We start from the raw sequence: 22,899 nt of genomic DNA, 5'->3' as shown, positions 1-22,899 counted from the left end.
GGCACTCAGAGATGAGCCAGCCCTCCACCTGCAAGGTATGCTTGGCACCTGCTTTCCCGGTCCCTCTGCCCAGGGAGAGACAGACCCCTGGCTCTCCTCAGGGATGGCACTGTCTCAGAAAGTCTCCTACACCCCCAGGCACAACCTCGGCCTCCATGTTTTCCCTGTCCTTGTTCATTCCACACCCAATGCTGTGATCTGTGAAAGGACAGGCATCAGGGTCTAGGCCAGGCCCTACTGGGGCAGGGAGGGCTGCAGGACCTCAACCAACAATATTTGACAACTCTGGCTCTGTTTTGGCAAAGACCAGACTATGTGCCTGGTGTGAGATAGCTAGAGTAATGGGAGCCTTCAGATGAGGCTATGGCCTACCCTGGAGCATGAGCCCTGGCCCAGAGCTCCAATCTACTCAGGAAATAGCCCACAAGTGGTGATTCTCCATGGCAGAAGGAAACGGTGGCTGGGAGCTGTTCCCTCTCAGTCAAATTGGGATCAGTAGGATTGGAAATGCACCAAGTTCATTCCTCTCTCTTTCAAATATTCATTCAACTTCACTGCTAGGACCTGCCACATGCCACTTCTCTGCTGGTATGAGGCCCTGTGTGCAAGGAGCTCTCATTAAGAAAGCTGACCGAAGCCCCAGGTCATACTCACCCACACTTAAGCACCCATCCTTCACACTCCCCATGAAGGCTCAGCCAGCACTGCCTTGGGGGAAGGTCCATCCTTGAGTTCCTCTGAGGGTGCCTCCTTCTCTTGCCCCTTCCTCACTGAGAAGCACTCACCCTACCAGCGGGAGCCCTGCTTCCAGCTCACCCTGACTCCTAAGGGGTTCTCCATCTCTCCCACATGCCCACAGCATCCTCCAGAGGTCCTGCATGAAGGGACATGCATGAGGGGCTCTACTATAAGCTTTCAAGTATCCTATGGCAGAGGCCCTCCATTGGCCAGCACTGGCTGGACCAGGAGAATTTGCTTGGAGACCGTCTGTTAGGTGAGAAGACATGAATGGAAACAATTACCAAATGCTTAGTAAGCACCTCCTCTGGTCCAGGCCAGGCCAGGCCAGGCACTCTAAGAGGAACGCAGGGACAGCACAAAGATGCTTACATAGGGAGGCCCACAAAGACTGGCCCCACTTATGTGCCCACCCAAGGAGACTATGGTCTGTGCACAACCCAATATTTGGTGACAGCTGCAGAAAGCAAGACAGCCTGCACTTCTCACAGGAAAACTCTTCAAAACCCAGTGTCAGTTAAAAAAAGCAAGTTGCCAAAAAGCATCCCCCCACACATACACACACATGCACGTATATTTTTTAAAGCTGCATGACAAACTTGTCTGATTTTGTACACACACACACCTGGAAAAAAAAAAACAAAACAGCCCAGCCACTCACAGAAGTCCCTCTGAGAAGGGCATGGCGCCTGGGGATGAGCAAAATGGGAGGTCTGGGCTCTGCTATTGAACTGTGTCATTGAAAAATAACATGAGGGTCCCCTAACCTGGTAGCACCCAGACAGTCCTTTGGGTGAGTAACACTAAGGCTAGGCAGCGTGGGTGGCCCAGGACAGTGGGTGCTTAGAGGGATGGCAGGTTAGGGTATCTGATGACCCTGCCCTCACCCATTCTACACCTCCTCACAAGGGTTGCCCCACCCCATGCCTTTGCCCCCACCCCAGGTGGTAAACTCCAGCACATACTAGAAGGGAGAAGAACCAGCCTGTTTATCCTATCTACAGCCCCAGCTGTCAGAGACACGACCTCATCAAAGCACTCAGCCAATGGCTGCCCTAAATGCTCCTTCGTAAGCATGGTAGCAGTTTCATCACACTTGGGTAAAATCTGCCGAACAAACTCATGTGCTGAGAGAGTGCAGGGTCACACTTGGTGATGTGCTGGGTGTGAGGTCTGGCTAGAGGTGTCCACCCTGGAGGTCCACCTCTAGCAGCAGCAAGGACAGAGTGAAGTAGGTTCAGCAAGGGCCATCCTGTCACCAACAGGCAGGGAATGCTTCTCTTCGGGTACTTCATAAATGAAGGTGTGAGTGTCTTTCTGGCCTCCGTCCAAAGGTTAATTTTTCAGACTCAATAAGTACAAGGAGCCCCAACCCACCTCCAAAGAATAGAGCTAAGAAAGCAGAGTGTCCAGGACTCAGGCTGGGAGAGGGCCCAAGGGTGATAAAAGCAGCGGGTCACTGGGAAGCATGAAGAAACAAACAGCTGACCTGAAGGAGGCAAAACACCCAGAACATCAACCAGGCGAGGTGGCCTGCATCTGTAGGGGCTTCCAGCTGTGGGGAAGGTATTTCCCCTGTGCCAGGCTCACTGGGGCTCTGCTGGCCTTCCCTCCCATTGGCACAGACTGACTACCTTTCTGCAGGACTCACTTCTTAGAAGACCCAGAAAACCAGAGGAGTGAGCCCAATGGTGAGGGGCCTGGAGAACCAGCCACCAGCTCGTATGTGCTCCAGAGGATGGTATCTGAAGTGCCACCCTCCTAAACTCCAAGATTAGGGCACAGCACCAACGTGGGCAAGGGGAGAAAGAGGAAAACTGTTTTCTTGAGTTCCTAGCATGTGCCAGATCCCACATTAGGGACATTACCCCCTTATATAATTTGATCCCTAAAATTACTCTTCAAGGTAAGTAATGGGAGACCATTTTATAAGGGGAGTAACCCAATAGCTCAGGGAAACTAAGCCACTTTCCTGGCTCTAACTCTGGTTTAGCAACTGAAAAAAAAGACTGCAAAACATTGACAAAGGGCCCATTTCATTAATACATAGAGTTCTTACAAATCAGTAAGAAAAGGACCAATATAAGAAAATGAACAGGAGCAAAAACTGCACAAAAGAAATTAAAACTGCACAAAAGAAATTAAAACATGACGTCATGGTCAATTCCACTGATAATAAACGTAACATTTTCACCTACTGAAGAGCAAATATGAGACAGTTCAATAACACAGAGTGTTGCTGAGATTTGAAAAAATGAGCCTAAGGTTGGGAGTGTCAGCTAAATCAGTATGCCTTTGACCCAGGAACTGTTTCGAGCAATTTATCCTATGAATGGACTCCCACCTATGTGCAAAGACGTATATATGAAGCACTGCTTGTGATAACAACACTGGACACAATATAAATGCTCATCAAAAGAGGATGCGAAGGTAAACTGGAACAACCATATGTTGGGAGTACTATGCAGCTATTAAAAAGAGCAAGCAAGCTCTAAAACACTTTCTAAGATATACTCTTAAGTGAAAAAAAAAAAAAACAAAACCAAGGGGCAGAAGCATATGTACTCTGTCCTTTATGCACATTGCTGTGTGCTGGCTGGTAAACAGCAGACATCCTCTGGAAGGACACATGCAGGACAAGAAATCAAGGTTGCTGAGGGGCAGAGGCTGAGGCCTGGGCATCTGGGTGGGAGGGAGCTTTTCTTTCATTGCAAATCCCTTGGTCCCATGGAGATTAATTACAGGTTACATCTACCACTTGTCTATAAAATATCCAGAGAGAGGGCTGGCAGACGCAGGGCTCCTAGCTCCAGAGTTTCCAAACTGGCCCCCCAGAAGCTCACAGCCTGGGAGAGAAAAGCATGGACCCAGACACCCCACCACCTGGCTGGCTCTCAGTGAGGACCTCACCCTGCCCATATGCTTCCAGAACCAGCCTCTGTCACACCCCTCTAGACCCGAGACCTGCCCTCCTTGGCTCTTGTCCATGGCAACCCTGCCCTTCAATTCCTCTATATGTAACAAGGAATCCAGGAAAATACACAAGAAACCAAAGCTCAAAGCGTCCTTGTGACTTGCCAAAGCCACCCAGCTGGGAGCTGGCTGTGCTGAGAGAGATGGTGGAAGATGGCGAGGACTCAGAAGTGGAGCAGAGTGAAGGGCCAGCTGTCTCTGTGCAGGACAGAGTGAACGAGGAAGGGGTTGATGCAGGTCCGACAGGGCTTGGGTATGGGAGGCAGAGAGACCTTACCATGTGCTGGGCCGTGTCCTGCCTGACAGGTGGGTCTCTCCTCTATATGGAATGTGGAGGCTGGAAGGGCACTGAAAGCCCAGAAACGCATTAAACTTATTGTTTTTAAGCAGTGGGCCCAGCTTCAATCAGAATCTGCAGGTACCCCAGACCACACGGGGCCACACGGAGCTGCTCTAAAGGAAACAAGGCTATGGGAATGTATCCCCTCTCACCACTGCCTGCCATACTCCAGAGAACACAACAAGCTGGTCCATGCCTCTCTCCAAAGAGGGGCAAACTGGTGCCAAAGGGAGGCAGCAACATGCCAGAAGTCCCTCAGCAAGCATGGCCCCACTCCGGAGTCTGGCGCACTCTCGACTACACCACCCTGCCTGCTCTCTGAGGATGCCACAAAACCCATGGTCCTGGGAACGCCCACCCAAAGGTCCATTCACACACCTTTGGTGAAAAAGAGTGGCAACGAACAGCCTTGGAAATCAACAAGGCAAAGTACTCACGTTGAAGAAATTGGTCTTGTTCCTCTCGCAAAAGAGCCCCTGTGCCGGCATGTGCTGCAGTTGTTGCCACGGGATACTGCTGCCTAGCAACACATCACGGGCCCACTGGAGGTTCTGGGGAAACAAGAAGTAGGTTGGAAGTGAGTGTGTGGGCAGCTCACGGCGCCCACAGGGAAGGGAGGCAGTCCCTTCCTTCCGGGCTGCACTGGCAAAGCGGTGCTGAGCAGCAGCTCCTGTCGACATTGATCCCAAAGCTCCAGGCAGCTCTGGCTGCTGGCTTTGATCATCTGGCTGTGGGGCACGTTTCTGGAACTGATTTCTTTCCTAGCACAGCTGATTCAGGAGAGTGTGGCCTCAGACTACCCAAGGAGGGCACAAATAGGGACCCCTTCACCCTGACCAACCTTGGAAAGCTGCTGCATGGAACCAGCGCCCTACCTTCTGTAGGGAGACCCCCCCAGTAGCCCAAATGGCCGGTCCTGACTTGTCAGGATATCAGCAGTGTTACTCCTCATGGCCAGAAACACAGCCCCCTTAGGTTCAGGTTCATGGGAGCTCTGCAGGATGCCAGGGGTCTGAATGCTAGTGGGGGTGGGAGTTCTGTCCAAGTGCTCCAGCTGTGCTCTCTGGGCAACGGTGCCTCTTGGTGGAATCTGACAGGGTGAGAACAAAAAGCTGGCTGGCCTAGGTGGTACTGGGGGGGCAGAGTGAGGCTAGGCATGAATCTGATTGGCCTTCTCTGGGGCCTGAAGCCTGGCATCAACTCTAAGGCTGATTTCTATAGGGATATGGCCTGGTTCTCAGAGTGGCTGAAGGCTGAGGCCCCATAAAGGCAGGCTGCGCTTGCCCAGCAGTGCTGTAGCCCAAGCTGGTCTAACTAAGCAGGCTCAGTGTAGGGCCGGGTCCAGAGGGACATGGACATCCTACTGCACCAGGAGAGTAGGGACAGCCCAGGTGGACAAGAGGGCATGTGCTGTCCACTGCCCTCTGCACAGCTGACCTTTCTGACCCAGCACTCAAGTGGCTTGCTCTCTTGCTCAGAGCCTGGCTCCAGAGGGGAGCCCCCAAGCAAGTCACACCATGGGCCATGTGGGGGCCCCTCTCATTGAGGATCAGCGCTGTCAGGGAACAGCAGCTGCAGTTTGCTGAGACATTTTTCCTTAAAAAAAAATTTTTTTTTTCTTTATTGATTTTAGAGAGAGGAAGGGGCGGGGAGAGAAACATCGATGAAAGAGCACATCAATTGTCCGCCTCCTGCATTCACCCCACTGGGGAGTTGGCCCACAACATGAACAAGTGCCCTGACCGGGAATCGAACCAGCGACCTCTAGATGCATGGGCTGATGCTCAACCACGGAGCCACACCGGCCAAACTAGAGACATTTTTCTCCAGGACTCACAGTCCTTTCCAGGGCCTCAAAAATGGATGATGCAGCTATTCACGGTGACCAAGGCACCCCTTCTCTGCCCCCACCTGGAGGAGGCAGAAGTGAGCAGAGGAGAGGGGCAACCTGGGCAGCAAGAGTCCTCAACCCTCAACCAGGCCCCCAGTCAGCAGCACAGGGTCACTCTGCTCCAAACTCAGGAATGAGAGTGAATTACTCAGTCCCAGCCTTCAACTTTTAAGCTCCAATACACCAGGACGATCAACTTGCATTTGACATTCCAGTGCCCCTAGCAATGCCCAGCAGTCTGGCTCAGAGAACCTCCCAGACCTATTCATTAAGAAGCCCCCTAAAGCCAGTGACAAGTTGTGTCCCCATGCTTGCAACCCAGCCCCACAACAGGCCTTGGAGAAACAGTGCAGAATGGGGAAACAGGGTAGGTCAGGCATGCTTCATTATAAGGAATAAAATCCAACTCAGATTAGCTCAAGATGGCTCCTGGGATTCTGAGAATTCAAAGAGAAAGTAAAGCCTCAGGCCTCAGGCAGCGCGGGGAGTCCAGGAGAGAGGCTCATGACCTACATCAGTGTTCAGCCACGACCCCTCAAGCCACTGAGAGGCTTGGCCTAGGCAGGTGTTAAATGCCATGGTTCATCAGCCACAGATGCACCCTTACGGAATGATGTATGAAACAGACCATTACCTGCACTTTGAATATGATAGGTGAGCACACCCAACCATGCAAAAGAGACCCACCTTAGAGTAAGTAGCCTGAGCAGGTAGGGGAGGTTTCTGGAGGAGGCGACACCTGAGCTATGGTTTGCACAAGGCTGTCATGGGACTGAAGGGCTCATTGAAGCAAAAGTCCAGACAGGCAGGGTGGCCAGACATGGGCCCTGGGACTGCCCATGGACCTGAGCCTGTGCTTGCTCTTCCCCTTTTCTCAAGTCTCAGGCCAAGTCCTCCAGCCAAGGGCCCTTGGAAGACCCAGGACACAGTCCTGGCCAGCACTGCTCAGGAGGCCTGAGAGAAGTTACCCCAGAGCTATGACCTCAACACCTCCTCTGGAGCTCCTTGGGGACTTGTGGGAATCCAAGGGTAACCCCTTTAAGTAGCAGCAATTTGGGGGGGATTGGTGAGGGAACAAGGTTTGAAGAAGCATCTCCACAGTGGCCATCATTTTCTTGAGAATACCAAAAAAACAAAACCCAACAAAGACTTCCTTCTGGCTGGGACATGCAAGAGCACAGTACTGAGGCCGGGGGAAGCGGGAACTGGGTGAGGGAGGACCTTGGTCCAGACCTCAAGATTGTGTGACAGGAAGGCACATCCTTCTGTTTCCACCACTACTCTGCAGCTTCTCCAAAGACATCAGCACCAAGACTGCACTCCTGCCCAACAGGCAGAGAGCATGGAGGAACAGGGAGGGAGGAGGCAGTGGGAGAGGTCCCAAGGCTCTGAGAGACTTGAAAACCAGGCACTTGAGGAGAGTTCAAGAAGCCCTGGCCTGCCAAACCCAACCAGGATCAGCAATTAGCCTCCTGCAGACTTGGCCTGTGCACACCAGCGGGGAGCCCAGTTCCCCAGCTGCCTCCCAGGCCCACCAGAGAAAGAGGCAGCCGACAGCTAAGGCACAAAGTGTCCAGACAGACCTTCACATCTGCGGCCCCAGATGGGAGCTGACAGGGACCAGGCCAGTGGGGCGAGGTGAGGGCAGGGGGAGCTAACATGCACGCTGCACCTGGAGCAGAGCCTGGCCCACAGCTCTGCATTGTGGCAGGTAAGACTTGATGCCACCTGGGCTGAGCACAGAGCTCTAATTCCTCATCCCAGGTAATTGCCCTTTTAGTGATGAGGAAACTGAGGCTCAGACAGGTTCAAGAGCTAGCTCAAGGCCCCAGAGCCAGGAACTGGTAGAGCCAGGCTTGCCTTCTGGTCCAGGCCAGAGGAACTCGGAGACCTGGGCTCTTCCCCTGTCCCCCACAGGGTGAGCAAATCACTTTACAAATTTGCCTGGTCACATGCTGTGTGCCTAACACAGTCAGCAACCAGGGGTAGCTCCCAAGGCAGCACCCTCTCAGGCCCTGTCACCAACACTCTGTGAATTGGAAAAGCATGCATGCCAGAGAACAATACCGATCTTCCTGGGGTACTAAGTTCCTTGAGGCTTGTGCATGGACCCTACTCTGACAGAGAGCAGAACATACTAAATGCCCCAAAGAGGGGGCAGACGAGGGCAGAGGAGATCTGATGAAAGGCACTCCTCTGCTTGAAGGCCTCACCTTCCTCAAAGTGAGGGCCAGCTCCACACTTCAGTCTACCCACCAACACGCTAGCCTGTGCCCTCCTGTTTCCCCTGTGTGCAATCCTCTAGCCACACTTGCCTTGGCCCCGACCTTGGTCCCTGTAGGTCTCGTGGCCTGCAACCATCTCACCCCACCCCCAGAGCCATCTTATTCAGCCATCTTATTCAGCCTGTTCCGCTGACTGGCCAACACCTTTGCTGTCTGCTCCTACTTGTCTGTAAGCCCCACAAGGGCAGGCACACAGTCTGACTTCCTTATTGACGGCTCCTCAGGGGACAGACCACTATGAGGTTCACAGAGGGATGAGACAGATATCTGGGGAAAGAATGAAATGAAGATGAACAGGGTATGAGCTTGCAGAAAATGATCAGCCCGACAGGCCTAGAGGACAGGCGGAGCCCCAGAGGCAGAAAGGTGCCACAGTATATGGAGGAGTGGGGGGACCCACTGGGGGGGCAGTAGAAGTGGGAGTGCTGGGAGCAGAGCTGCTGCCCTGAGGCTCCTTTAACTCAAGGGAGCTGTAGGGAGAAGAGAATGCTTGAGAGCTCATATGCTGGGGGAGACTGGAGCACGAGGTCTGTCTTTTAAAAACACCCTTTACTATTCTCCAGAATAATTACTCAGAAGCTCTAGGTTTGCTGTGCAGTTTGTCATGGGGACATAGAGTATGCACACTGCCATCAGGAGTGTTTTCCCTCTGCATCCCGCTGTGCACACTTGAGGGTGGGGACTTGGCTATGTGCACGCCGCTGTATCCCCAGTACCTCAAACAACCTCGCACATAAACACCACTACGTAACCAGCTGACGAATGAACAAACGAACCCACAGAAATGCACAGGAACCACGCTGGAGGGAACACACTAAAACACAAGCAGTTCTGCCACATCATGGGGTGTGGGACAAGGAGGTGGTGGTAGTTTCACTCTTCTTTCCAATCTTAAACAGTGTATTTGTAATAGATGCTGCCAGCAGAGTGCTGAACCCGTTCATGCTGCTGGAATCCACATCTCTCTGTGGAAAGAGAACCAGGAAGGCAGCCGGCCCTTATGGGATCCATCTGTCCCACCTCTTCTGGCCCCCAAAGGCACAAAAGAACCTTCAAACAATGTGGCAAACACACTTTGAAATGCATAGCCAAGATGCCTAAGTTAAGAAAAATACTGAGTTTTCATTTTGCAAACCACGTAAGGCTGGCTGGGATCTGCAGCAGCCCAAGGCTTCCCCATGGGGGGCTGGGGCATAGAATCCTTTGGCAGGGGGGCCACATTTGTGTATCCAAAAAGAAAGTAGGGGGCTGAAGGAAGGTGGAAATGCCCTGTTCTGTGGCCGGCACACCCTTGTAATGCCTGGCCCCACTGTCTGGTATGGAACGTGAAGTTCACCACCTGCCCTGGGACACTCACTTGCACGTATGCAACGGGGTCTCCCAGCTTGTGCTGGAAGGGAATGACTGCTTCATGCTCTGGAGGATCAATCCCTTCACATCCAGACAGTCACACGGTGCAGGACCCTACTCAGAGGTCCTCTCATTTAACCTGGCTCTACAGGTTCCACACATGAGCTGGTGGCACAGGGATGTGGGGAACTATACCTACAACAGACAGGTGAGCTGGGGTTCATAGTCCAGCTGACAGTCCCCTCACCTGGGCTCACACCAGCACACAAGCTGCCTCTGAAGTCAAGGGCAGCAGATTCCTCTAGAAATAGCATGGAACTACAGGCCCTCCCAGCCAGAGGCAGCCTCTAACCAAGTAAGTCCTAAACAGACATGGGGCCTGGGCTCATCCCACAAAGAAGTGGGTCTGATTGGGCCAGAGCAGCCAGGCTACTATGCTGCCATATGGATAGGCGCTTGCATATCACCAGGAGGATGTGCCACAGCGGGCACTGGGTCATGACGCTGTGCAGCTGCTGCCAGGAGCACACTGAGATGGGGATAGGGGCCTGCGGTGGGCCTACAGCATTGCTCAGAGCAAGTGGCCTCTGTTCCCATCAGAGTCGCAAGCACGTGGGACTTGCAAGGTAGGCTGCTCGTTACATCAGGGACACATTTACTGCCTGGTAAAGCAGCATTAACTCACATGAACCTCACAACAAAACCTATAGCTAAGGTGCCATACCTCCCTTTCTGGCTTAAGAGATCTGTTCACAGGACTGAAACTGGAAGCCAACTGTCTGGCTGAATCCTGAGTAAGGGGAGGGACGGCTCAGTTCTAGCACGTGCACTAGCAAGGGGGACAAGTGATGGGAGGGGGATGCATCCTAAACACAGGGTCTGGGGAGGACCAGGCCTGTGATCAGGGAAGGCTGACTAGCCTTGGGTGAAGATTAAAAAAAAAAAGACTTCAACTTCTGTTTGCGGGCACCTGCCTGGTGATGGGCGTGGAGGTGCATGAGAAGCTGCAGACCCCATGACAGTTCTTGGGGGAAGGAGTATGGGCACACTGGGGCTTTGTGTCCCCTGCATGGAGGCCAGGGTTTGGGAACACTGGTAGTTCTCTCCAGAGATAGTTTTCTGGGGAAGGCCTCTTGGTGAGGTTACTATACTGCTCCCCAAACTTGCTTTGTTTGTGGTTGTTGCTCGGTCTCAACTTGGGGAGAAGGGGTGTTCTTCCCATTCTTTGCGTGCAATCTCTGTTCCTCCCAGGCCATTTATGTCTTAAAAGAAAGAGGACAAGAAGCCAACTTCAGTAGGGCATCAGATGGCCTGGCCTGGGCTTACACCTCGGTGCTGCTTCTTGAAGCACCCTGCCTGGCAGAGCAGCAGGAAGCTGAGCCTCTTCTCCATCTCACACCCCTCAGTCTCCTGAACAATCCTCCTCACCTGGGCGTCACCTCCTGGTGACAACTTGGGTGCTAGCTGCTTCAGAGAGCTGTTCTAGCCAAGAGGGGGAAAATCCATACAGCAAAAGATGGGCTTCATCCCATTGCATGGCCAGTGAGACTCAGGCCCACACTCAAGAGCGGAGGAAAGCCGTTGGCCAACCATCGACATGGACTGTGCAAGGGCCAGACAACATGGGCAGAGCCCCAGCCCAGGGCCCCGAAACAGGCTGTGTGCTGAGCCCCAGGTAGGCAGCCTCCCCCGCAGAACTCCTCTTCCCTCCCTCCTCATTTGGGGGTGCTGAGCGCTCCTGGCTCACTGCTCGCTCCTGACACACTGACTAGCAGCAGCCCTATTACTGTCTGGCGACTGTGCTTGGCCTTGACCCCCTCGAGGGTAGGGGCTGGTATGTTGGCCTGACTTCTGCTATCCCCCCAGCCTCTGTCACCAGGACTAGCATACAGTGGAATTTCAGTGAACATTTGCTGGGTCAGCCTTGATGCAACCATCAACGGCTATGTGGCTTTAGCAAGAAGCTGAGCATCCACCCCGCCTGACCGGGTGAAGGATCTAGGTCTGAGTGACTGTCTCCTCCGTCTGGAAGATAAAGTTAGAGTCAAGATTTAGGTCCTAGCGGCCCTCATCAGCCTGGCCACCCATGGGGACAGAGTCCAGGCCGACCACGTCCTCACCAAGGGGTATGAGACAAGCTACTGTCTCCTCTGAGCCTTCAGAACTGATTATAGGCAGTGGGTTGGGGAGTCAGGGCAGGGGTGCCCATGGATCCCATCAGTGAAGGCCAGAACCCCTATGACGAAGGGTATCCCAAAATCCATGTGGTCTTTTTCCTGGGCTTCCTGTGAGCTCAATGAGCCAGGTTTTTATGAGTACAAACTGAGTCTAGGGCTCAAAATGTGGTAAAGACTATGATCTCAGAGATTGCAAGTGATGAAATAACTAGACTTAGGGCCTGTGGTCATCAACGTAAGTGACCTTCCCTGTCCAAGGTGTGGAAAGCATTAGTGAGCACACCTCAAGTGCCCCTGGCCACTGATGTAGGCCAGCAGGAGGCCTGCCGTGGGGCACCATGGCCAGCCTGTACGCAGCAAATCCAACCTTGGGCAGGAGGGTGGACTTAGGCAGGCATCAAGTGTCCATCAGGAATAGACCAAGCCCTCAGAAGTCCTGGTGTAGGAGCTAGGAGACATGGGAGATGCTGACACTGAGGAATTGGGCCCTGGCATCCTGGTGAGAGGCCCAATTGGAATGAGAGGGGAGGGAAGGACAGTAGGCTGGGGGTTGGTGCATGGTGTGCTGGGTACTACCCGGTAACCCCCCCCTCACTTGTTGTCATAATAATTCTGTGGGAGAACCATGAGACAAGAGCCCTGAGCTCTGCAAGTTCCCACATACAGCCAGGATCTGAAACTGGATGGCATGGGTTTCAAAGCCCATATTCCCTCCCTTCCCCCCAAAATACTGCTACCAGCAGCTAAGCTAGTAGTGCTCTATGCCCTGCAGGCAGTTTCTTAGCAGAGGCTTGGGGAGCTCTAACCTGTGCAGATCCTCACCTGGGGACACTTATGAAAGACCTGCAGTCCCTGGGGCAGCTCTGAGGAAGCGGACATGGATGCTCTGGCAGCCACTGAGCCAGGGGAGGGCAACAGGAAAGTGCCACTGCCGAGCCCACAGGCGGGATTTGATGAAGCAATATGCTGCTGTTAAATACTCATAGTGGGAAGTGTTTGTTACCAAAACAGCTGTGTTTGAGACGTACTAGCTGCTTGTCAGTTGATGGTTCTGCATGAGTCATTGAGAACACTACTTATGTCCCCAAATCTGTGGCCAAGCTAATACCCAGGGCCTGGACAGAACCACACCCAGCACCCATGATAGCAGCATGCCCCAGGCAGGGTCAGCCTTAATTTAGGCTCTCAGTGGAGTCAGGAACCTTCCCTTCAAGTTGCAGTGGCAACTACTGCCCAGAAAAGGTCTGAATGAAGCAAACTAAGAAGCCAGCGGAACCTTTGGGAGCACAGTCAGGACCTAGGGTATGTGGTGGTCCTCCAGAGCACCTAGCACATCTGCACCCATGCAGAGCTCCTGCATGAGAAAGAGGATATTTTTCAGAATCAAGACCAGCATTCCACTTCAGAAAACCAAAGATCCCAACCTGGGAACACAGCTAACAGAAGAGCCACAGAAACACAATGTGGTATCTGTGAGGGGTTAGGAAAACTGACATTCAAGGGACAGACAACCAAGCCAGCCTCCATTCCCACTACCAGGGATGGCTGGGTCAGCTGGGGACCTCCCCAGGGTGACCAAAATGACCTGGGAACATTCACAGAAAGCGCAAAATGGCAAACTGTGGGCACAGATGCTCAAACAGTGTGTAGGGGTCAGTGAGGTAACTAGGTCTGGGTGAGGTGGCTGGGCCAATGCCAGGCTGTCACTCACCCCTGTGTGACCAGCCCTGAGCCAGGTGCCCAGATGTAAAGTAAAAAGGACATGATCCCTACCTCCTTGACCTGAAGCACCTGGAGCCTTAGAAGTAAGAGTCAATAGTGTATGTACACAAGAGCTGGGAAGAAACACACATAAAATGCTTTTGTTTTAGAGTGGCAGAACTGTAAATGTTCCCTCTGTAATGTTCTTTGACATAAATACTGTTCTCCACTTTAAAAAAAACTCCCCCAGTGAGGGGACAGGTTGTGGTAACAGCAGCCAGTGTCTGGTACCGTGGGGAGTAAAGTACCAGAGGCTCCTTCCTACTTAGATGAAAGCCATTTAATGGGGAGGGGGCCACTAGGGACTCTGTGGGGCCCATATCACAGCTCAACTGTCCCTCCACCCAACCCTGCATCTTCCCTCTCCCTTCCACAAGAACTAATCCCTAATAGGCATCTTGTACCCCAAATTTCATCTCAGCTTCTGGAGAAGGCAATCTGCCACAGTGGGGGAAGGTTTGGCTCAGCATGGGAAGCTCCATGTCCTACTCAGAGTGACCACACCTGGCAGGGGCTGCATGGCTGCCTGGGGGAGCATCTGAAGATGGGGATGCTCAAAGTTGGAAAGGCCTGGATGACAGTTGTTAGCATCCTTTCCACCCAAGACTTGTGAGAGCTCCTACACTGGGCTTTGCTAGTCCCGGAAGAGAGAAGGGAGAAAGTTCCCAAGGCAGTGCTAAAGCATGTTGAGGACAAGAAGGAAGCATCAACCATCGCGACCCTGTAGACTATTACTGAAAGGATTTTATTAAAACCCAGATCTTCCAGAGTTCAGAAAGCCAGTGACACCAGAGGTAAGTCCCACTGTGAACTGCAGTACGGGCAGTGAGCAGGCCAGGCTCAAGTACGGCATCAGCAGCGTGATAAGCAGTGGCAGCTGGGAAGGGCAGACCCCTGCAGCAGAGACGGAGCTCTAGAGAGCACCACCGAGCCCCAGCACTGATGGCACCAGTTCACCTGCTCCGCTCTGAGAAAGCCAACCAGAATACGAGTGTGCTGGGCAGTTACTACTGCAACAAGGTACTTACTGTGCCTAGTCCCCAAAGAGAATTCTGTCAAGTAACAACTTCCTGTCACATAACTAGTGCCAAGCCAGTGTCTGTCTCTGGCCAACTGCCCTTCCTGAAGTTCTTCAAACATCCCACAGAAAAGCTGGTAAGGGGTACTGGCAGGAGGAGGTGGTGTTTTTTTTTTTAATCCTCACCCGAGGATATTTTTGCATCTATTTTCAGATAGAGCGGGAGGGAGATTGGGGTGGGGAGAGACACATCGAGTGGTTGCCACCCACACGACCCCAACCGGGGCTGAGGACAAACTGCAACCAAGGTATATGCCCTTAGTGGGTACTGAACCCAGGACTCTCTGGTCCATGGGCCAATGCTCTAACCATGGAGCAAAACAGGCCAGGGCGAGGAGGAGGTTTTGAGCCTGGATCTTACTGAGGAGGCAGCCAGACAAAGCAAAGACCACAGCTGCCCCTACTTGCTCCTGCCACCCTGACCCTCAATGGTCCTCACCCTCACCCTGGTTACTCACCCAGGCCTGCCACATGCCCAGGCTGCTTACCCTGTCCTGCAGCCCACCACTGTCCCCCACTCTGCCCATGGTCACCCTAAATATCTCAGCATAATAGGTGCCTTCAAGGAGCCACAGTGGCACCTCCACCCCAGTGTGCCACCCCATTATCTTCTCTATAGTATTATCACAATGTACTTACTTTATTTGGTAAACTGCAGGTTTTTAATCTGCCTGCCCCTCTGAATGTAGCTCAATAGGGAGCAGGGACCACTACCAGGGTACTCTCTCCACAGTGCCTCCTGGCTAAGTGATGAAAGAATGAAAGAATGCAGAGCACGCCACAATCCCTCTACTAATGCTAAATGCCAGCTTGAAGGTCTGGATGGGAAACTCCTAGAAGCTCTTAAGCCTGGGGCACAGCTGTTAAGAATTGCTACATCATCTGCTTTCCAAAAAGAGCTGGAGGAGGCTGTCAGCACCCAACCCCCATGCAGCACAGGCTGTGAAGATGGCCCTGGCAGCTGCAGCAGAGCCGAGCCCAGGGCAGGGAGATGTTGGGAAGGCCTCTGAGAGATGCAGCCAGAGGGGATGGATCCCATGGCAAGCAAGACCCTGGCACAGAGAGGAGGGAGGCCTCTCTGGCATCCGGAGGATGTGCATGGTGGACCATGCTGAGGATGACAAGAGAATGGCAGGAGTGAGAGAACCTGACAGCAGGTGAAAGTCGCTACAGAGATCTCACAGGTCAGAGGAGATGAGTGTATTGGCCCTCATCCTCCACACACAGGAAGTGCCCAAGCCTGCAGTTCTGCTGTGGGAGCAGCCTCCATGCCCACTCCTCCTTCGATCCCTCACTGTAACCAGCACTGTCACCACTGAGATCTCACCTGGAAAACTGACCACCTTTGGACTGACCCCGCCTCCTGCATTTGCCCCTCCCATTTCCTCCCAGCAAAGTCACCCAAGACCTTTAGCAGCTCTAATCTGTCTTCGTTCTGCCCACCAAGGCTCAAAGATGTCTGCGAACCTTGGGAAGCTCCAACCCCTCTCTCAACCCGCTCTGCCCAGCACCCACTCACGCGGTGGGTCTTGCTGTAGGTATAGAGGAAGGCCAGCCGGTAGAGGCTCTTGTAGTGCTGGGGGAAGCGGCTCAGGCACAGGCGGAAGGAGGCGATGCACTGCTCCGTGAGGAACTGGCGCTGCTCCTCGGCACCTGTCGGCAGTCCCTGTGGAAAGGCTGCTGGCTCCCCCGGCGGGTCCCCTCTCTTCCTCCCGTCCCACGGGGTGGATGCAGGTGCTGAGGACTTGACAGGGACACAGGCAGAGGCTGGGAGGTCTGCAGCAGGCTTTTGGCTGCCTTGCTCTGTGGCTCGAAAGCCTTCTGTACTCTCCAAAGATTCCTCAGTTTTTCCTACAGTTAAGAAGGAAAAGAAAGTCACTCTGGTTTGAGGCCCTGGGTGGTCCACCACCAGCAATGGAGACACCTCAGTGAGCTTACCAGCGCAGCTCCCAGTCTCCTACCCCATGAAACAGGATGGCCCAGTTGGCATGCAGCAGAGGGGCCCCAATGCACAAAAAGCAGGGGTTAGAGTTGGGCTCTGTATGGTGGCTCAGGACTGTCCCACCTCCAGGGCCTGTGCAGGTGCACAGGGAAGCAGCCCAGATGGTGCAGGTGTGGCTACCACCACCACAGAATAGAACAGCCAGGAAAGGCACACAAAGCGCTGCACCTGTTCCACCACTCAGTAGCTCAGCCCACAACCCACCCTCTCAGGAGTGGCTGCTGCTGCTGTGTGTGAACCACCGGCTCAACACCCAGGACTGCTCCACCAAGACGGCAGGGCAGGCAGCACAGGAGAGCCTGCACTGGGCAACAGGAGCTGCAGAATAAGACTATCTGGCCAGGAAGGAAGGGATAGAAGGAAGGCAGTGGAAATAAAGGGAGAGATGGCCCCCAAGCACCCAGGACTCTGGCACAGACTGACTGGAAAAGGCCAGAGAAGCAGGCTGGCACCAACTCTGAAGCCTGTCTGTCCTGTGTGTTGAGCCCCTGACTGCACTCAGCCCGACAGCTCTTCCCTGCAGCCAGGAGAAGGCTGGGACAGCAGCCAGGAGAAGGCTTGGACAGTGCAGATTGGGCAAGGACTAGGGCCCCAAGTTCCCCTCATGCCAAGTCTAAGCATAACCATGCAGATATCAGGTGCACGTCAAGCTTGCCCACCATTGTTCTTCTTGCTAAGAAAAGATTCTGAGCAGCACCCCACCCCCCTCATCTGCCAAGACAGAGCCAGGTTCCTCCCAGGACACACAAGGCTACCTACTATTTGTCAGGCCATCCCTCCCAGCTCCCCTCCTGGCCTCACACCCTGTGACCAGCCACCGGGAACATCTCACTCCATTATTGCCTCCCCACTGTCTCCCACATCCTGGACACACTCCCTGCCCTCTCTCTTCCCCTGCTTCGCTCATATGCTCTTACCTTCAGGACTCTCCTCCTCTTTCAGGCCTCCCTGCCCCCAGGGTGGTATGTGCAGAGCATCTCCTGTGCCCACCTGTCTGATGTCACTGATCCTACTTGGTTTATGCATGAGTGCCTCCCCCTCCCCTGTTGCCCAGAGTCTAGCATTGTGCCTGGGGGTCGTTTGAAGCTGACAGAATGACAGAGAGACAGGCCATATCTGATCTGGACACTATGCTCTCCTCTCATGGGAGCTCAGGAAACTCCTTAGGTCCCACATGTATCTACTCACAGCCCAACAACAGCAACTGCAAGCCTGCTTAGGGCTGGTGCAAATCAGCCAGAGAATACCACCACCTTCCTAAAAAATATACCAGTTTCTAGTGTGTTCAATTAAAAAAATATATTTCAAATGTGGCACAACAAACAGTCTGGGCAATGACTCTGGACCCAGCCAGCCCTGTGCTAGGCACAGGAGACACAGGGAAATCGGATGAGGATGCAGGGCTCCCAGGGGTTCATATAAGGCGCTAAGTACTCAGACACAAAAACACACAGTCCCACACACTATCTGCTTAACCCATTGGCTCTTTTTTTTTTTTTTAATCCACACCCGAAGACATTTTTTGATATTTTGCTCAGATAGAGTGGGAGGGAGAGAGAGACAGAGAGAGAGAAACATCGATGCGAAAGGGACACATCGAGTGGTCGCCACCCACACGACCCAATCAGGGCCAGGGACAAACTGCAACCGAGGTACGTGCCCTTAACGGGAACCGAACCCAGGTCTCTCCAGACCGCAGGCCAATGCTCCAACCACTGAGCCAAACCGGTCAGGGCAACCCATTGGCTCTTAATGGAAGGAAGGAAGAGGCAGCATGCTGCTCATGTGTCTGGAAAGGCCTGCACAGTCTGGGCCAGACCAAAGCTGACCTCTCAGCTCAGCAACACCCCCAGGCTCCCCAACTTCCCCAAGCACAGTGCAGAGAGGCCTGTGATGACACAACAGCAATCACATCAGTTTGCTGCTTGATGGGCCAAAGAGCACAAATGAAAAGCCTCACTCACGCATTAGTAAAAATAATCTTATTTTTGAGACTGGGAGTATAGGTTACTTCTTCCTTCCCCTTCCAAATGCCCTATAGTGTGTTTCTAGCAGCTATAGAATGTTAACATTGGTTTGGGATAGTATAATGACTGCCTAGTGAGAAAGTGGGGCACTGGTCTCATCTCCGATGAGGGCCCAAGGCAGGTAAAGCCACGGCCCGTTCCATGTCCTCTTGATCCAAATGGGGACACCTATTCCAACCTACAGGGTATGTGGCCTCATCCCCTTCTCAGGCCAGCTAGGGGAGGCTGGCAAGTGGCAGAGATCTGGGAGAGGCCTTCCCTAGCACAAATGGTTCTGGCCCCACTGCCACACCAACATTGACCTCCTGAAGCTTGATTCTCCCATCCAGGGCCTGTGCAGCCTCTTCCTGGGGTTAGGCCTTGAACACTGGGGTGGCCAGGTTATCATCAACTTCACCTGCCATGTGCATCCCACCTGCCCATGCAGACAACCCAGAGAGGCAGCATGGGGTAATAGTTAAGGGTTCAGACCAACCATGGACAAATTGTCCCACTCTGAATCTCAGGTTCCTCACTATAAAATGGGAATCATCACAGTGTTTGTTTCTAGGGTGGTTATGAGAAAACAGTGCCTGGCACGGGGCGCCCAAGCATGGGTCTAGGTTGCTGTTGTTATTGTTATTGTTTGGCAAGCACCTGTGCACCCAGGCCAACATTCTAACAACAATGACAAGTGTCTCTGAATGCACACTATGAGCCAGGCACCATGTGGGCACTTTCTAAGCTGTCTCATTTAATCCTCACAACCCTGGAGTAGCCTTGGCATCATTCCCATTCACGGGAAGAACAATGGAGGCCCAGAATGGTGAGTATCTTGCCTAACCAAGTCCCAAGGCAGCAGGTGGAGGCACGAGGCCAGAAGCCAGGCTGGGCCTACACCACTCCAGAGCCCGCTTTCTTCAGCGCTGCCCAGACTGCTACAGGACATCAAAGCAGTTCTAATTCACTGAGTTAGGTCTTCATACCTCTTTCCTCTGCAGCCCCTGGAAGGTCTTTACTGGTTGGTCCTGGCTGGGAACTGGGAACAAGCAGCCTCTTCTCAGCGTAGGGTTTCCGGGAACCCTCCTGCAAGCTGGTGGGCTCATTAAAGAAATCCTGTGTCGAGCTGGAGTCTGAGAGTGCCACGGCCGTGCTGTCCTGGCTGCGCTCTGAGGGGAGAAAGAGGGAAGGAGGGCGGCAGCATGAACCCACCACCTCCAACATGGAAGGGTCTCCCCTAGGCAAGTCTCCCGGTCGGAGGCCTGGTGACTGCCCTGCAGAGAAGACAGCCTAAACACAGCCACTCTGACACTGCTGAGCCTGACCCGTCCTACAGGCCACTAAGCTACTCACCAAAGGCACCAATCTCCATGGTCAACCTTCTGGGAGTTTCCCCAAACAGTGGTATTACTGCAAAATTTTTTTTTTTTTATCCTCACCTGAGGATATTTTTTCCTTTTATCTTCAGATAGAGTGGGAGGGGGAGAGAGAGAAACACCTACGTGAGAGAGAACACATTGACTGGCTGCCTCTCACACAACCCAGACCAGGGCCAGGGCCAGGGCCAGATCGCAACCGAGGTACATGCCCTTAACCAGAATCAAACCCGTGACTCTTTGGTCTGCGGGCCAACATTCTAACCACTGAGCCAAACTGGCCAGGGCTCTGGTAAATATTTAACAACCGATTCTCGGGGTGGGAAAAGCCCTCGTTTGTAGCATTTATTGATTTCTGTGGTGTAAATACTCCCATCATGGCTGATTTCAAGCTTCCAACATGATGCTGCTGAACATGGAGTTGGGAAAAGATGCACAGAAGTACATCATTATGTAGTATTTCTACCACAGATATAATAGGCATAAATAACTGAAGTGGGTAAGAATTCATCAAAAACTTTTAAGCAGTTGCTAAAGGCCAAGTATGGTCTGGCATTAGAGCATATATTCATAGGAATCACAGACACAAGGGAGGTTGGTACCTACTTGTTGACACTTCTCAGACCTGCACGGTGTTCATGAGAAACAGAAAGGCCAGGGTTGGGAGGGAGATTGGAAAAAGCCTTATTTGGGTGCAGGCTTGGAGAAAAGAAGCCACTGCCAAAGGAAGGCATGAAGCCTTGGCTGGACCTTTCTCCCTTAAGGAACAAAGCCTTAAGACACCAGGGGAAGGGCAGCAAACCTTGTTGCCTCCAGGGCATAGGTGAAGACCCACTACAGGTTGGGGCGAGAAAAAGAATAAAACCTACCCTGAGGGAGGGGCAGGAAACCATCCAGGGCCCAAACATTCAGTTCTCCCACCACTGAGAGAGACCCACTCCTGAGATGTAGGGACATAGCCTGCCTAAGTCTGAGGCTGGACCAAGACAACAGAGAACCAACCCTGCCCCTTACTCCACACTACCAAGCATGAATAACAGGTAAAGCAGTCCACTGCAAGAAGAAAAGCAAGAATATGGAGAGAAGAAGGTGGAAATGGAACATGGAAAAAATCTTCCAGCAAACAAGCCCCCACTCTAAGCATAAAATCACATCAAAGAAATTTGAAGCTGGTGGTGTACCGAAGGTAATCACAGTAACAATAAAACCCAACCCCAGCTCAACTTCTTGACTAGCCTAACTCAACTTTCCCCCTCCTCTCACAGCATAGAAACAAAACAGAAAAGTCCATTCATTCCAGGCATAAATATTATTTCTTTTAATCTCTCTGTCCCACACATGCTATCTGGTATTCAATTAAAAATCTGGGACAGCCCTGACCGGTTTGGCTCAGCGGTTAGAGTGTCGGCCTGTGGACCAGAGAGGCCCAGGTTTGGTTCCTGCTAAGGGCACGTACTTCAGTTGCAGTTTGGCCCTGGCCCCAGTTGGGGTCATGTGGGTAGCAACCAGTCCATGTCCCTCTCTCGCATCAGTGTTTCTCTCTCTCTTCCTCCCTCTTTCCTTCCCGCTCTATCTGAAGATAAATGCAAAAATGTCCTTGGGTAAGGATTAAAAAAAAATTTGAAACACACACACACATAAAAGAAAAGAACATTGTCAGAGACAAAATAATCAACAGAACCAGACTCAAAGATGACCCAGATGTTGGAACTACTTGATGGGGAATTTAAAATAACAAAGATTAATATGATTTATAAATATGATGACTATGTTAAAAGGCCCTAGTGGAAAGGTGGACACATATATGAACAGATGGGGGATTTCAGGAGTGAAATGAAGAAAAGCAAGAGGAAAAAAAAAGAAAAAGAAAATTTTAAAAGTTTTAAAAAATAAGAGTCAAATAGAGATGCTTAAAAAAAAAAGAAAGAAAGAGAAGAATGCCTTTGTCAGGCTTCTTGGAAGACTTGACACAGATGAGGGGGAAATAATAAAAATTTGAAGGTAGATAATTAGAAATAATCCAAACTGAGAGAAAGAGAGTGGTGGGAAATCAGAATAGATCATCCAAATGATCTAACATATTAACTGTGATCCCAGAAGAAAATAAAACAAAATAAAATATATTTTAAGAAATAATGACTGAGCCCTGGCCGGTTTGGCTCAGCGGTTAGAGCGTCAGCCTGCGGTCCTGAGAGACCCGGGTTCGGTTCCCGCAAAGGGCATGTACCTCGGTTGCAGTTTGTCCCCGGCCCTGGTAGGTCGTGCAGGTGGCAGCCACTCGGTGTGTTCCTTTCACATCGATGTTTCTCTCTCTCTATCTGTTCCTCTCTCTCCTTTCCACTCTACCTGAACAAAAAATGGAAAAATGTCCTCGGGTGAGGATAAAAAAAAAAAAAAAAGAAATAATGACCGAGTATTTTCTAAAACTAATGAAAGACATCAATCACAAAGAATCTCAGACCATCAAGCAGGTGAAGGACTTCTTCACACACATTCAAAAGAAAAATCACAACACTGCATTATATTCAAACTACTGAAAATCAAAGATACAGAGAAAATTTTGAAGGTGGAGAAAGACACATCACATATAAAGGAACGAAGTTAAGAATCACAGCATACTTCTCATCAGAAACCATGCAAGTCAGACATCATTAAAGTGTTGAAAGAAAAAAAAATGTCAACACAGAATTCTATATCCAGTGAAAATCTTGCTCAAAAATAAAGAAGAAATTAAGACTTTTTCAGACAAACAAAAACAGAGGATTCCTTACCATTAGATCTGAGTTAATTACAAGAAATGTTAAAGAAAGTTCTTCAGGTAGAATAAACTGAAACCAGACAGAAATACAGATCTATATAAAGAAATAAAGCTCTTCATAAATAGTTAAAGTAATGATAAATATAAAAGATATTCTTTTTCAT

General features: G+C 51.8%; 1 protein-coding gene across 6 annotated transcripts in view; it reads right to left on the bottom strand.

Moving 5' to 3' along the window:
- CABIN1 (calcineurin binding protein 1) overlaps positions 1-22,899 on the bottom strand; it is a 143,637-nt gene that overhangs the window by 40,513 nt on the left and 80,225 nt on the right. For all 6 annotated transcript variants that reach the window (XM_036276178.1, XM_036276176.1, XM_036276180.1 and 3 more), the window contains exons 27-29: positions 19,588-19,770; positions 16,113-16,444; positions 4,489-4,602 (exon numbers count right to left, since the gene is read on the bottom strand). In XM_036276178.1, the coding sequence (XP_036132071.1) occupies positions 4,489-4,602; positions 16,113-16,444; positions 19,588-19,770 (629 nt within the window). The remainder of the gene's footprint in view (positions 1-4,488; positions 4,603-16,112; positions 16,445-19,587; positions 19,771-22,899) is intronic.

Source organism: Molossus molossus, unplaced genomic scaffold (genome assembly GCF_014108415.1).
Source record: "Molossus molossus isolate mMolMol1 unplaced genomic scaffold, mMolMol1.p scaffold_m16_p_22, whole genome shotgun sequence".
NCBI classification, from domain to species: domain Eukaryota; kingdom Metazoa; phylum Chordata; class Mammalia; order Chiroptera; family Molossidae; genus Molossus; species Molossus molossus.
This window is presented reverse-complemented; position numbering and strand designations above follow the sequence as displayed.